Below are 16,039 nucleotides of genomic sequence, written 5' to 3'. Positions count from 1 at the left end.
CATATCTGGTATATCTGGTGTGTATATATGGTAAATGTCTCATCTGAATCTTATCCGTACCTGTGGAAAATAATACAAGTGGAGAGAGATGTCAGAAACCGCCTAATGCAGAATGTCCAATTCTAAATGTGACCGTGTATATTTTGGTGAAACAGGATTATGAACAAATGCAGATTATATTAATTCTCTAATATGTTCACAAAAATACCAAAATTTATCAGCCTTGTGTCTGTGGGTGGTAGAACTGAGGCCATGCGTGTCTTCATATCAATCATGCAAAATCACAGACTGTGCCTATTTTGTTTTATTTTTTTTGGGTTGTGATTATACATTGTATATTGTCCTTTTTTATTTTGAATGATTCTGTGAGCACTGTGGAACTCCTATTAAATGCTATTTGTAAAAGAATGTTAGTTCATTTGCTTACTCTTGCAATAAGTTCTACAGGGTCTTTTGAAGCTTAATGCAATCAAGCTGACAAAGGTTTACCATTAAGTTACTTCAGCAGTTACCTTTTAATCGGGAAAAGGTCATGAACCACTCCGCTCAATTACATAGAGAATTGCCGTCAAATTAGTGAGATTTAACCACATAAAACTTAAAACATAAACATGTCTAATTAATTTTAGTGCAATGGCATTGCAGCAGTGATGTACCAAAGTATTACAACAAATAGAAATCACAGAAAAACAAACACTTACAATTCTTAAAAAAAAATAATTAAAAATATATTACTTTGAACAACATAATATACAATAAACAATTAAAATTTTACATGAGACAAAAAAAACCCAATTTTCTATCATTCTAGAAGGGGAACTAGTGGATTCTCCATAAGATACTACAACCTTGTACACCTGGGAAATGCCATGTACAGTAGCATAGCATGTACTGTACTCACATGACTGCTGAGTTCTGCCTGTGCTCGCTGTGGTAATGGGCCTGCGCTCTACCGGTATGTGTAATGGGGGGCATGCAGCGTGAGGAGGAGGGGAGGGGAAGAGGCCTAGTTCTCTGAGGAGTCCGTCTCCTCCGTGGAGCCATCGCTCTCCATCTCGATGCGCTTGCGGTGGTGGAGGGACTTGCGGGGCGAGGCCTTCTTGGGCGTCTCCTTGAGTCCTGTGGCACTGCCGCTGCTGTTGGAGGTGGGGCTGACGGAGATCTGGGCTATACTGCAGGTAGAGGAGAGCAGAGAACAGGTACAGGATGAGCAGGAGGCCATATGAGGACATCAAATGGAAATATAGTGCAGGAAAACACAAGATGCTTGTTAAGACGAGGTAAGACAATATCATATACAGTATTTAATTGATACTGGTGGTGTTTCCCTGACACTACGATGGTGCAACTGTAGTCCCAAAAGTTCATTCTAGTTACGTAGCAATCCAGCCACAAATACTTAACTAAACATTAAAGTAAACATTCATCCACTTGCCCCTTTTTAGTACAGCACCCAGTGGATATTTTTCTGCTTACTGCAAAACCAATCGATATGTAGGAGTTTACTCACAGTCTTTCCAATTCCTGGTCCATCTCTGGATCCACCAGTAGCTCTGACTTATTTGGCAAGGCCCCTGTGACAGAAATATAACAAATTGAAAGCCAGAGCCATCACACATTTTATACACATAATAGAGAGAAAATATTTATGTCAAAAGAAAGGAGCAGAAAATGTCAGAAGTTTGTATTGAATTGTATACTAATGGTACAATTGCATTGTTTTGATTCATTCAAAGGTGCACTGTGTAATATTTTTAGTAGTTTATTTCCAGAATGCATTCATTCGTTCACCTTTTTTCACAAATACTTGCCACCATCATCAAATTATAAGTATTCATCATAACTGGAAAAGAAGCACTTTTCATACATGAAAAGGTGGATCTTCTCCATGTTCGCCATTTTGAATGTCCAGAAATAGACATTTTTAATCACAAAACTTCCTGTATTTTGGTCACACTAGTAAGTATTTAATTTATTACTTAGTTCAGTGGTTCTCAAATTTTTTGTGTGAAGTACCACCCGAGAAAATATTGAGCTCTCCGAGTACCACCTTGACAACCAACATTAGAATATCGCAGCAAAGGCCTTCCATTTTCATTTTTGCAGGAGAGGTTCATAACGGCATCAACAGCTACGGTCACATTCAACGTTTGTTTTTAAATGTCTTGCTATTTCCTACTTTTATTCTGCATTATGTTTTCAGATTCATAGGCCTACAGTTCAATATTACAAAATGTGAGACCAGAGAGATTTTCGACTGCAACAACTTGATCAGCCTTCAAATCAATGCACAAAAAAATAATTCTTCCAAGTACCACCAGAGATGTCTCAAGTACCACCAGTGGTACGCGTACCACAGTTTGAGCACCACTGACTTAGTTAATATTCATGAAAATATCAAATTTGGCAATAGGCAGCACCATTTCAATGAGCATCGTAGTTGCAATACCTACTCTGGCCACAATCCTACACTGTGCACCTTTAAAGATTAGTTTTTGGGCTTTTATGCTAATATTTCGACAGGGGAATGAAGAGTAGACAGGAAATGACAGGAATGGGCTAGCGTTGGGAAATGACCAGGGCCAGACTTGAACCTGGGTACACATGGGCAATGTAGCCCGTATATGGAGTATGAATCATCATTTTGTGAAGTTTGTTATTCTCACCAATGTCCTGGCTGATCGTTTCACTTCTTGCCAAGGCCAAGAGGAAGCCGTAGTAGGAAACCCGCTGGGTATTATCCAGTATCTCTTTGACTGCAGCGGGGGAGGGATGGCTGGGAAACACAAACCAGATCAATGATCTAATCATACATCGTACAGCTTTCCTTTCAGGCCATGAGAAACAGGCAGACATGTTGAGGGAATATTGTATGTCCAGTACATGATAAAGCTGTTCACAACAAAATGGCTGCTCCTCAATGGGCAGTGGAATTGATAGACAAAGCCAAGCCAGGTTCGATCGATATAACCATTTGCCAATTCCCAATTGCAAAAGAAAGACTGTGACCATCACAAGGGTTCAGGGTGCACTCGGTCATGTCATGCCAACGAGCCTGGCTCTGCGGTATAGCAGTTAGAGCACACATTTGATACAGCGGATGGCCATGTTTGAAACAGGGCAGGGCATCTCTCCTCCACATTTTCAACAAATGGTGCAGAGTTGGGCAGTCATGGGTGAGCGGTTAGGGCGTCAGACTTGCATCCCAGAGGTTGCCGGTTCGACTCCCGACCCGCCAGGTTGGTGGGGGGAGTAATCAACCAGTGCTCTCCCCCATCCTCCTCCATGACTGAGGTACCCTGAGCATGGTACCGTCCCACCGCACTGCTCCCCATGGGGCGCCACTGAGGGCTGCCCCCTTGCACGGGTGAGGCATAAAAATGCAATTTCGTTGTGTGCAGTGTGCTGTGGAGTGCTGTGTCACAATGACAATGGGAGTTGGAGTTTCCCAATGGGCTTTCACTTTCACTTTCACAGAGTGAGTCCCTCTTGACCCTGGTACAAAGGACCCCAATGATGTGTGAAACACTGACAGTGAAGCACCCTACATGAGCGTTAAGGTGTATGAAGCATGGAGTGTGAATTATTGCTCCATATAATTAATCAGTTCCACTTTTTATGGAGGACACTCACTTCTATACTGTACAATTGCTGAATAATATTGTGTATTATGCTGGTAACCCCAAACCTGCTATTACTGTGGCATTAGGATATTTTTCAGGGTGTACCCTCCACTACCCCCATAAAATCTTCTGGTTTAACACAAAGTTAACCCCTTCATGCAAGGCCTGTATTATAAACGTGTAACCAAAATAGTAATGACTAAGTCTATTCTAGACTCAGAGACAAAATAATGCTACTAGCGATGTTGTTATGACGTAATTAAGTTTATCAGTGAACAGTGAGGCGGCTCTCCGGCAAGGGTTATACTGTCAATAAAATAAACTAACCATAACCTGTAGACCACATTCAACTCACTGAACAGTATCAACGGCAACATCATACCTGTGCTTGAACCTCTCGCAGAGGGCCTCAATGCACTCAGCGAAGACTGCAGAGTCCACAGCCTCATGCGCCGCCTCAGAGTCGTCCTCCGCCAGACTGTTCAGCTGCTCCACGGAGGACGAGGTGGGGACGATGACAGTGTTGGGGTTCTTCCCCGAGAGAAGGTCCTGATAAATCACCAGCACACTCTCTAGGAACTCTATGAAAGATAAAGAAGCAAACAAGCTGAGTTTGGAAGACCTGGTCCATCAACTCCAAATCATCTGCTGTATAAAAAGTATTTCATGCACTGTGGTGTAGTAGTAGTCACCCTGAGAAGTGGTCCAAGACCTGCTTCTTAAAATACAGTATACAAAGCTATGAGACTTGTATCAAAGATCTCCCATACCTTCAAAGTACAGCTGGATTTGAAATGAATACAGAAAGTCTGAGAAGGACATTACGCTGTCCACTGCATCATCAAACAGCACAATCCTAAAGAATGAGAAGTTATTTTGAAATCAATATTGTGGTGATATCATGAAGACCATGGCAGGCAAAATCCAGTATTTGTCTGTAATGGACAGAATCATAACAAACAGAAGAACCTAACCTTGCTGCATTTTGAACCATCTCTGATGGAAAGTCTGGGCATAAGAGTTGCAGGAGTGAGCTGTACTCCATTGCTGCCAAAAGATCTGTCATCAGAAGAAAGGCAGTTGTTAGAAATGATGACGCCACACATTTACTTAGACTATTTGTTATTCTGGATACTGAGACACAGACACACATTTCACACTGACCTCCATTTTTTCCAAGTTGTCTGTAACACCTCCAGAATATTCTGAGGAAAGATGCACGGTTGTGCTGGGTGGCTTTTATATAGTTAAACTCTCTAAACATGACATGGTTGCCATTCTTCACACTGTTAAAGCTGCAAAACAAGACAGTATAATCACAGACACATGACCACAAACTAATTGATACAACATTAATCAATAGATTGTAACTTACTATTCTGCGAAGTATCGAACAATTCCAAACTGAGTGTATTCCTCCTTGTGTTCGAGAAGTTGGGTAACCGCATCATTCAGGTAAAGGAGAACGTTTGTCTCAGCTGTTGATGAAATAGATAATAACATGAGAGACTGACTGCAGCAAGAAACCCTGCATGACTATCATGCGCAATATAAGTACATTACACATGGATAGACAAACATGGTATGAATCTTTATATTCCAACCGAAAGTACGTCTCCAAATTATTGACAAGGTGAAAAGAGCATATACACTGTAGCATTAAGATTGCTAACTGCAATCCACTGCTAAAAGCAAAGGGCAAAGGATGCAGAAACAGCAGAACTCACCCAGATAGTCGTCAACTGAGAGGGCAAACCTATCAGAATTCATATTGCATTCCGTCACTGAAAAACATGTAGATCTGCACAAATGCGACCATTTGGTCTTGTTTTTATGTTACAATTGAACACCAACCCACGATTTACACGCATCTGCAGTTTCTATGACATTCCAGAAACCACAACAAAAAAGGTTGGTGCTCACTGTAAAAGAACCCCTGACGGAAACAGTGGCTCTTGCCATGTGTTCCTACTGTTGGTGAAGGATGCATTGCAGAGTATCTGAAATTGCTTAGCAGTTGTCATATCGGGTTTATTATTATTTTTAATTGCGCATTGCCAAATCTTTGAACTTTTGCTTTTATAGTCCGGGATGAGCAACTATTTTAACTGCTGTGTGGTGGTGCGAAACTGTCCAATCCCCCCTTTGTTTCATTCCACTTTGATCCTACTGGTGTGATCGAGCTATCTGAAGTCAGGACTATTCTCAAACAGAGCTGTAGAGAAAGAGTTGGATCATCCTTTGATCTTTGCCGACGAGTGGTCACGTGGTTTGCGTAGTCTACGCCCACCGCAGAAGGGTCCTATACACCGGGAGCTGTCAATACATTTCATTGAGCGAGAGCGTCCTTTAACGGTAATTATATCAGATTATGCCGCCCCCAAAAGAACGAGTTCGTTTTGTTTTTTGTAGGCCATTTTATGGCCTTCATTGTCATATAAAAACATTGAAGTGTCAGTACCGTAATACGGTAATATCATTGCAGTTACACTTTGGGAGGGAAACGTCATCTTAGCTAGGAAGCTCCATTACTTACCATTGAGATGCTAATTGTCCGTAGCCCTTGATAATGTCTATTTGTTTTGGATTCAGCAGAAGGATATTTTAATGGATAAAATACTTCCAATACATAAAAAGATAAATACATAAACCCAGCATGTCCCAGTTGTAGCCTACAGTAATATAGCATTTGTTTAATTTCAGCCTTTATGATGCTGGTCATCATCAGACCTGTCAAACCACTCAATGCAGGATGCAAATGAACATGAACATGAACATGATGCAATGAACATGAAGTAAATAACCCACAGCTGTACAACCTGTGCTTGAATGGTTCAATCTTTTATTTGAAATAAAAAAATACTCCAAATAGAAACATAAACAGCCCAAACAAAATAACTATGAATAAAACGGCATGTCTGTGTACATGACAAGACGTGTGTGTGTGTGTGTGTGTGTGTGTGTGTGTGTGTGTGTGTGTGTGTGTGTGTGTGTGTGTGTGTGAAATCAATAATGCATGAAGAATTGGAATTCACTGGAACATGCTGGAACTTCCAATGCATTGAAAGCATCAACCTATGACCAGAGAGGAGCAGACAGGAGAAGAAAAAAGAGAGAGATTTATTTATATACATGGCATGGCTGTTGGTGCTGAAAGGGATTGATTTGAATATTTCAGAAAAGACTGATCTGCTGGGATATTCACACATAACCATCTCTGGGGGGAATACAGTGAGCAGCGATTCTGTGGGCAAAAATGTCTTGTTGATGGCAGAGGAGAATAGCCAGACTGGTTGGAGCTGATACAAAGGCAACATTAAGTCAAATAACCACTCAGGTATGCATAAGAGAATCCCTGATTACACAGCACATCTTGAGGCAAATGGGTTACAGCAGCAGAAAAACACATTTGGTGCCACTCCTGTCAGCCAAGAACAGGAAAATGAGGCAACAATTTCGACTGGCTCACCATAAACGACACTAAAAGATCGGAAAAATGTTGCCTAGTCTGATGAGTCTTGATATCTACATCTACACTCTCAGGTGGAATTGACAGAATTTTGTCGATAACAACATGAAAAGATGGACTCTGTCTTACATCAACGTTTCATGCAGGAGATATAATGGCATAGGGATATTTCCTAAGCACATTTTGGGCCAATTAGAACCAATTTATATTTGTTGGAATGCCACAGCCTACCCAAGACTTTTTGTTTAAAGGTACAGTGCCAAAATGGTAGGCCACACCCTGGAGGGACATTTATTGGAAAGTTAAATGGATCACACAGCAAGAATGGCGGACAAGATTGCTCTGGACCCTTTGCTAAACCAATAATTAGCATTCCTCCCTTCTGGAAGAAATTTTAGAATGTCTTGCTGCTGAAAAAAAAAAAATATAAACACCATTTTCACCCTCATCCTATAGTATTGCTTCACAGAAGTGGAGAACAGTAGAATGCACACATCTACATGGAAAGCATATTTTTTTTAATACCACAGAGGAATATTTTAAGGTTTTTTTTGGCAACTTAATTTATTGTACTGTGCTGCCCTAACAGCTTGGGCCTAGAGGACCTAGAGGACAAGACCAATGGCCATATTGTTTTTAAATGCCTGTTTACATGTGGATTGTGGAGAAGTGTCACGCTAGACAAATTTCTGTGAAAACAGACACTAAAAGTTAGTTATCTGATCTTACAAGGGTGAAAACAGACACTAAAAGTTAGTTATCTGATCTTACAAGGGTGGCAAGACTAGGCATTGCAACTATGCTGCCCATTCCTACTTGTCATTAACATTTATTAAAGTAATACATTTAAATTCACTGTGACACAGTACTCCACAAAATTCAAGTGAACACTGCACACTAGAAAATTGCATTTCTGCACTCATCCATGCAAGGGGGCAGTCCCCAATGGCGCAGTGTTGGCGGGACGGTACCATGATCAGGGTACCTCAGTCAGGGAGGAGGATGGGGGAGAGCACTGGTAATTACTCCCGCACCAACCTGGCGGGTCGGAGTCGAACCAGCATCCTTTGGGCTACGAGTCTGACACCCTAAAACCGCTTACCCACGAATATGACACAAATACCATTGTCTTGACACCCTGTCTGTCAACAGTCACTTTCACTAGTCCATACCTTTGAAAACTGTCCTCTGGTATTTCTTGACCCAGTCTTGACTCAATTAACTTGTTGAATGGTTGTTCGGCGTCTTCCATTCTTACCTTGGCTATGTCTCTGAGTGCTCAATACCCTGTGCTTCTTAAAATACTCCTGTCCTGCACACCTTCCAGGCCATTCACAATCTTGCAACAATCTTGCCTTGCCATTCCCTCTCGCTTCCTCGGTTTGTCCTCGACCATCCTCCTCTCTGTCCTCTGCCCATCTCAGTACCATGGGGGAGTAGAGCTTTTCAGTTGCTCTGCTCCTCAGCTCTGGAATGCACTGCCCCCCTGACTTATTACCCAAGTTCAAATGCAGACTAAAAACTCATTTGTTTCAGTTAGCCTATTCCTTAGGACTTTTTAACTACCGTTTTATTTTTGTTAAAAATGTGTTAATGTGTCTTCGTTTTATTATTACTTCTCTCTGATCCTTGAATGTTTTGAAAGGCACTTTTTTATTCTCTTGTTACCGTAGTTTCATTTGAATTCCATTGGGATGGCGTATAGAAACAAAAAAAAGACAACTATGTTGCTGTGCACATATATCCGGCCCTACTAGTCTGACCAAAGTCCTATACATTTGCAGCTAAAGACCTCAATCACCGGAAATACAAAATGTTAGACACAGATATAATATTACTTACTGTAAGGGTCCTCAAAAGATTAGTTAGGTTACCTTATCAGTGCAACTCAAGAAAGCCACCACCTGCAACTAAGCCATTTCTGGCAAAAGCACTTCCCCATCAACAGCAGCAGTCTCATGCAGTAGGAGCAGAATCATTTCCACCTGTAACACAACTCAATGGGAATACAAAAGACAAAAACAGTGATATTAGTCAAATGTTGAACTGGATCTGGGACGGCTAAATATTTCACAGCCAGTCACTGCTGATTGAAAGAAGTGATTTTCAATGAATCTGTGGTATCATTATGACCAAGTGAATAATTACAACAGATGACAAACTATGATTCTAGCACTTGGTAGACACACCACCACGACCAGCCACCCATCCACCAAATGCACTCACTCACAAAAGCGGAGTCCTGTGTGCTATACCATCTGGCCGGATACGTCATCAAGGGTGTACTAGGCGGCTCTTTGTGTTCGGCCTGTAAGCCTGCCTTAAGGAACAGTGACGACGCTATACCGGACAACGCCACACTGCTGCAGATGAAGGAGTACAGAGAGGGCGCACTTCACCAGCCATCTGCGGATGTATTCTCTTTACTGCAGCACGTTGAGCAGCTGTTCCGGGCCAGGACATCAGAAGCCCTAATGTAGTGCTCAGTCAGTGAACTAGTGGAAGAGGCCATGACTGTGAAATCAAACCTTCCATCCTGCCATGATGTCAAGAGGAGAGTGATCACCAAATACACCAGGTTGAGGCTCAGGATTGCAGGTAAATGCATCAATAATGAAAGGAAAGAACCATGGGAAGGGAAAAAGCTACCTTGGCAGTAAAAGTCAAGCAAAGAAGGCTCCACCTCCTGCCAAATCCCTTCCGATGGCTGTAGCGGTCCCCACCAACACCACCAGTCTGCACCAGCCTGCTGTAGCGGTCTCCACCAACAATCTGCTAGAACCTATATCCGAACAGAAAAATGACAACATGAACATCACCATTTCAATGCCTCGCAGTTCATTGTGAATCTAGCTATCGTAAAGATACACGAGTAATGTAAGCTTAATGTCAGCTTAACAAGAAATGAGCAGGTAACATCACCCATTGTTATACTACCCAAAAACAACAAATGAATCCTCGGAGACTGTACTTGTGATAGCCTGTCGACTCGACACACGACACAGTAGACACTCAATGGCACAAAAATCCCAAATTCTACTTAAGTATACCTGAAGCATGAACATCAGCATTTGAATGCCTCGTAGTCCATTATTGGATCTAGTTAGAGAGCATAAAGATCTCCGTGCATCAACTAACTTGTTGACATTAGCTTCCAGCTAGCTTAGAAACATTAGCTATTTATAAATGACCGATAAGCAAATAGCTCTGAAATCAAACACAACGACTGTAATGGATATTGACAGAAGACAACAGGACGGTATCTTATAAAATATGTGACATGTCATCGTTTAAAATATAGATTGAAAGGTAGCATCGATGTTTTGCGAACACGTCAAATCCAAAGTTGAACCAGAAGCGCCGTGTTGAAAACGCTAGCTATTACCACACGATTAACGGTTTTTCACATTACCATTGTGATTTTATATTACCCAAACTGGCAAAATTACATCCTCAGAGACTGTACTTGTGATAGCTTACGCTGACAAAGACAGACAACTTTGATTAATCTCCCTATTATATCAACTTACCTGGGAAGTGGTCGACACGCCAACGACACTCAATGGCGTCCCCGTTGCTGCACAGGACCCTTTGAGCAAAATGAAGTGACGGCGAAACCCCGGATGTAGAGCAGCCATGCTCGTCCGCGGCCGTCAACGGCTTCAAGACAACTCTTTTCTCTACAGCTCTGTTCTCAAATTACTCAGCTCGCTTGTCAGGAGATGCGTCTTCATTACACAGTGCTCACTACTCAACCAGTTCTATTCTGGTCTACAGTTATTTCTGCACTGAACATTGGTTTATTATACAAGGCCCAGAGCTATCTGAACTAATAATGGAGTTTTCAAAAGTAAAATGTGCAAAGTGGCAAAGAATAACTCGCATAATTATAGGGAATCTGTGCGAAAGTGTCCAGTCTTTCGAATAGTGTTTGATAATTTGTAAATAATGCATACTTTGTCATATTTCTACCACATTTTTAAATATTTCTTTCGCAGTCAATCTCCCAAAACACAGAACCGCATTGGTTGAAGCCAACCTCATGCATGCGTCACTGGATATATGCTGCTGCTGGAGGCACGTTCCTTTCACTTGGGTCCCTCCTTCTGACTCTCCGCCCTTGGAGGCGTTTCAAAGCCCGAACAGTAATGATTGAGTATCAGCTTCATCTGCAATACATTCACCCTGCCTTCCCTGTCTAACAACAGGTAACGTAAACAAGTATATTTTATGTCCAAAAGGCCGTTTGCCGTTGCTGGGAAAACAGTGTGCTGTGTGGTGGCTTATGTGCAGTCTGTCATTTATTGCGCCCACCGTTGCGTTTCTGGGCCTGGCTGTGGATGGAATAACAAGCGCTTGTGTCAAACAATAGTGAGTCGGTTGATTTTGTGCCAGTGTTGTGTCGTAGTTGCACTGTCATGACAACCATTTAATGTCCCCAACTTATCATGAAATAATGCAGCGATGTAATGTTGTAACCAGCTGAAGTGGCGAGGTGGTGAACGTGTTTGCCGTTTGAGTGTCGCTGCTGATGCCATCCTGTCTGGCTAGCTGCTGCTAGGCCCTCCCAGTTCATGTGCTAACTAGCTAACCTAGCCAGCTATGATACGTTAACTGGCTTAGTAGTAGGTTGTGTATTTACACAAAATCGAGACTGGTGACAATTTGTCAAACGGACTACGTTTATATCCATGTATAGATCTGTCAAAAGGTGGCAAAGCATTCAACTTTTGTCATTTGTCAGACTAAAGATTAATTTATTTTCAGATACAGATGGGTATATTTCCCGCTATCTTGGTAGCGCAAGTGTATCGTTAATACACTGGTTGATAGTGGGCGAGGCAGTACTGTATTGCATTGCTTACATTTGTAGCATCCAAACTCTCTTCTCTAGCGCATGATGTGCAACTGTAAGCTTCTTGTTTATGTGGCACAAGAATTCTCTTCAAAAATTCCGGGAATGTTACAGTTACAGTGACGTTGTGTTAGTATGTAGCCAACTGGCCATCCATGGCTAACAACTACTTAGCTAACGTCAACCCCATGTCAAACAAGCTGTGTGTATTTAAATGTTTACATGAAGTTACAAGTCTCATCACACCGCCATACAAGCAAGACATGGACATGTCCCCTGACGCAGTTAAATGAACATTGCATAGACTGGGAAGCTGCATTGCTTGTCTGAGTAGTTAAATTGTGACCAACGTCACACAATCTCCACGTTTGCATGTAGTACACAGAGATTATGTCCACCTGCCCTGGGTAGGGCTAGCGAGATGCATAGCTGTCTATCGGATTGTTATTGACCCACGTGAAATGCGAGACGCTCATAATGCTCCATTAGCAACGACACAAGTGGACTTTCAGTGGTGGTGCATCAGTAGCCTTGCGGATTAGCCCATAGAGCTGTAAGTCTGGAAAAAAAACATTGGCATTTTAAGCATTGTCTTCATGCTACTTTGCTGGGTGGCCCTGTCGTGCCGAAAAGCGAGTGCCTGCCAGAACACGAGTGCCCTCATTGAAACCAATGGAAACCGATGACCAATTTTTCAGATAGTTTTTACCCATTTTTGCAGATAAATCTGACACAATTTAAGATGGAACGCCTATCAATAAAGCATCTGCATTCCTTCTGGAAGTATTACAAAGATCTGGTTACAATTTCAGTATTATTTCCATGAAAGAATCGAAGAATTGTCATAACAAATGTTACAGTTTCATTCAAATAGCTCATATTAAGTGCAGGACGAGTAATGTTTCATAAGCATATTTTTAGTTCATAAATTATGTAATTCATTCTGCAAGAAATTGTATAATTTTCTCTCAAAAAATGTCATTGGTTTCAATGAGGGCACTCGTGTTCTGGCAGGCACTCACTTTTCGGCACGACAGCCCCTATGGAACTCGCTCAGCATTCTACTTACAGTAAACAGTATCCATAAGAAGTCACATTAGCGCCGTGTTGTGATTATTTCATATTTCACCATATCATCGCATTATGTAGTGTTTGGTGGATGCAGCCCCTATGTATGATTTGCTAGATGTTGGATTTGTTTTCCCCAATGACTGTATGGGGGAGTGTTGTTGGATTCTTGGACATGTTGGTCTACCTCATCAATGCATCTTGGATGTGTATCAGATGGTGGCTTTGTTTGAGGTTCAGAAGCACAACCACGGAAATCAATATTGAAGCTAATTATTGTGTGGTGCATGCTTTGTTTGTGCATGTAGTATACTACATTTTGTGATTTCTTCCCTCCCATGCAGTTAAACAGATAAGGCACACCCATACAGGAGGCAACGATGGGGGACGACAGTGAATGGATGAAGTTGCCCATTGACCAGAAATGTGAACATAAGGTGATTGCTGTTTAATTGAATGCCCTGGTTCACTTGCACTTTCCAGATTCCTCTTCTTACTTAGTGGGGTATTCCAAGTAAGGTGATCGCCGGTAACTTAGAGTTAATGCCAGCCCTGTAACAGAAGAATACTGTGGTTTTTGATTGTAATAAAGGGAATTGGAGAGCGTACACACCTGCTTTCCAAAGGGTTTAGTTGTAAATAAATTGACTTCCTCTCTGAGCTTGAAGATATTTCCCTCCTCAGTCCAAAGAGCCTCCTCAGTTTTTACCTTGCATAGCATTGCAATGCATCACACTTAGCTGATGCTTTTATCCAAAGTGACTTGCAGTTATTTCAGGGTATTGGTTACAGTCTCTGGAGCAATGTGGGGTCAGGTGCCTTTCTCAAGAGCACTTCAGTCATGGATTCCATTGTGGGATTTGAACCTGCAAGACGCAACCATCTCATCCAAAGAGCACACTCCCTAACCCTTACGGCCACGGCTACCTCACTTCTTTCATAAAAGTATATCAGTACATTAATAGAAGTATGTAAACACTTAGCATTTTACATGCATTAACTGTAACTGTAAAAAAGCTCCTTGGAATGATGAGTGATATGTCTACAAGCTCAAAGAAACCCAGTTGCGCACATGATAAACTCTTAAGATAAGAAGACCTGGAGAATCTTCAAACATCTGCTGCTCTGGGTTAGCATTCCCAGAGAAGTCTCTAAATGTGCTTTGTGGGATAACCCCCACTCATGCAAAATTAAGTCCTGCTTTGATTTAATCTTAACAGTAGGCATTTGGTGTTGTTGGATATTTGCATCACTTGACCCTTTGTAGGCATTTGTAGAAGATGTAAATGCAGTGTGCTGTGCAGTGCCTCCCTTAAGAGGTTAACAGGGAATCAGAGCAATTGAAGCACAAAGCCTCCCAGCGGCCTGCAATGTCTCTTTATTTCAGATTTTAATAGGCAAAAGGATGCCGGCTCCCCTACTGAGACGAGCCATCTTTTAATGTAGACTTGACATACTGCCGGCTGTTACAGGTATTCAGACCCCCACACAAAACTGGGTCAGTTCTCTCAGTCATGCACTCATTTAGTTCTTTCTCTAATTTTCTCTCTCTCTCTCTCTCTCTCTCTCTCTCTCTCTCTCTCTCTCTCTCTCTCTCTCTCTCTCTCTCTCTCTCTCTCATGCTGTCATTCTGTCTGCCCATCTCCCTCTCTGTCTTCCCTCTCTCAAATGCCTGGGTGGGCCTCAAGGTATGGAAGGCCAGATTAAATGGATACGAGGAAGCGGTGAAGCTCTTCCAGCGAATAGAAGACGAGAAGAGCCCAGAATGGGGGAAATACTTGGGGCTCATCAAGAAGTTTGTAACAGACTCCAACGCAGTTGCTCAGCTCAAAGGCCTGGAGGCTGCCCTCGCATATATCGAGGGCGCCCATGTGGCTGGCAAGTAAGTAACCAGCTTTCTCTTGTTTTCATGAAAGTTTGGCCCCAAGCTAACTGATAATGCAGTTCTGTTGATGGTATTTTATGCCTGTATTTGTCTTGGGTGAAGATTCTGGAAAGGTTCTCCATCATTTCTTTACCCATTTATTGATTGTCTATCCTATATGGATTCATAGTAATAAATGCAAATACTGTTGTGTATGTGGGATAACTTCATCCTCCTGTAACAATCAGTTATGGTGTTGGTTAGGCCTGGGTGTTGCAGCTCTGATGGCTAACACGGGTGACCAAAGTGACGTTTGCATCTGCGGTTTATGCTTTTGTGCACGGACAGTGGTGTCTCTTGCTTATTGTTGCCAGTTAGTTTTGCAGTATGCAGCACATGGTTTGTATTCTGTATTGCAGAACAACTGGAGAGGTAGTATCCGGAGTGGTCAACAAAGTTTTTAACCAGCCGAAAGCGCGGGCCAAAGAGCTGGGCAGCGACATATGCCTGAAGTACGTAGAGATCGAAAAGGCAGAGGTGGTGCAGGAGGAGCTCATCAAAGGACTTGACAACAAAAACCCGAAGATTGTAGTAACGTGTGTTGAGACACTAAGAAAAGCACTCAGGTTTGTATTACTTTTAGTCTTTGAGTACACTACTGTTTTCTTGCTTTTTTATATCTCTGCCCGTCAGGCATCGTAATCAATGCTTTGCTAAGATCCTTCCATTTTCATTGTGTCATAAGAGCTGTTGACTAGTTGTAATTGACTGCAGTGTGATAAGACATTGTCTTAATGTCCCAGTTACTTGATGTTTGTTTGAATTTCTGTCTTTCAGTGAATTTGGTTCCAAGATCATCACGCTAAAGCCGGTGGTCAAACTGTTGCCAAAGCTGTTTGAGTCTCGAGAGAAGGCGGTTCGAGATGAGGCCAAATTGCTCGCTATAGAGATCTACAAGTGGATCAGAGACGCTCTGCGGCCCCCTCTCCAGGGCATCAACTCTGTGCAGGTAAGCTTGAAAATTATCTTTTTTTTGTTGTCATGCTTTGAAAGTGACCTGCAATTTTCTTTGAGAGTGGTATATTTTTATATGCTAAAAGAAAACGGTTTATAGTAATTGGGAAATCCATTTTGCAAGAAGATATTTTTATTCCACCATA

At 42.0% G+C, this 16,039-nt stretch overlaps 2 protein-coding genes and 1 long non-coding RNA gene across 4 annotated transcripts in view; 1 reads left to right on the top strand and 2 right to left on the bottom strand.

Moving 5' to 3' along the window:
• Window positions 1–496: 496 nt before the first annotated feature.
• On the bottom strand, window positions 497–5,560 carry cstpp1 (centriolar satellite-associated tubulin polyglutamylase complex regulator 1). Its single transcript, XM_063197403.1, has 9 exons — window positions 5,351–5,560; window positions 4,999–5,101; window positions 4,788–4,918; window positions 4,598–4,682; window positions 4,394–4,479; window positions 4,006–4,204; window positions 2,667–2,776; window positions 1,511–1,574; window positions 497–1,172 (listed from the first exon to the last, which is right to left on the bottom strand). The coding sequence occupies exons 1-9, from the start codon at window positions 5,391–5,393 to the stop codon at window positions 1,007–1,009; spliced, it is 987 nt and encodes a 328-aa protein (XP_063053473.1). The 5' UTR covers window positions 5,394–5,560; the 3' UTR covers window positions 497–1,006.
• A 919-nt stretch (window positions 5,561–6,479) lies between these two features.
• Window positions 6,480–10,751, bottom strand: LOC134446883 (uncharacterized). Its single transcript, XR_010034522.1, has 5 exons — window positions 10,623–10,751; window positions 9,742–9,874; window positions 9,323–9,563; window positions 8,967–9,077; window positions 6,480–6,698 (listed from the first exon to the last, which is right to left on the bottom strand). It is a non-coding gene; the product is annotated as an uncharacterized LOC134446883 (long non-coding RNA).
• Window positions 10,752–11,188: 437 nt separating this feature from the next.
• ckap5 (cytoskeleton associated protein 5) overlaps window positions 11,189–16,039 on the top strand; it is a 38,631-nt gene continuing 33,780 nt past the window's right edge. For both annotated transcript variants that reach the window (XM_063197402.1, XM_063197401.1), the window contains exons 1-5: window positions 11,189–11,300; window positions 13,360–13,452; window positions 14,704–14,897; window positions 15,299–15,505; window positions 15,717–15,888. In XM_063197402.1, coding sequence (XP_063053472.1) covers window positions 13,396–13,452; window positions 14,704–14,897; window positions 15,299–15,505; window positions 15,717–15,888 — 630 coding nt within the window. In that variant the 5' untranslated portion in view covers window positions 11,189–11,300; window positions 13,360–13,395. The remainder of the gene's footprint in view (window positions 11,301–13,359; window positions 13,453–14,703; window positions 14,898–15,298; window positions 15,506–15,716; window positions 15,889–16,039) is intronic.

Source organism: Engraulis encrasicolus, chromosome 4 (assembly GCF_034702125.1).
Source record: "Engraulis encrasicolus isolate BLACKSEA-1 chromosome 4, IST_EnEncr_1.0, whole genome shotgun sequence".
NCBI lineage: Eukaryota > Metazoa > Chordata > Actinopteri > Clupeiformes > Engraulidae > Engraulis > Engraulis encrasicolus.
Note: the sequence above shows the minus strand (reverse complement) of the source record. Positions and strands in the feature narration are given on the sequence as shown.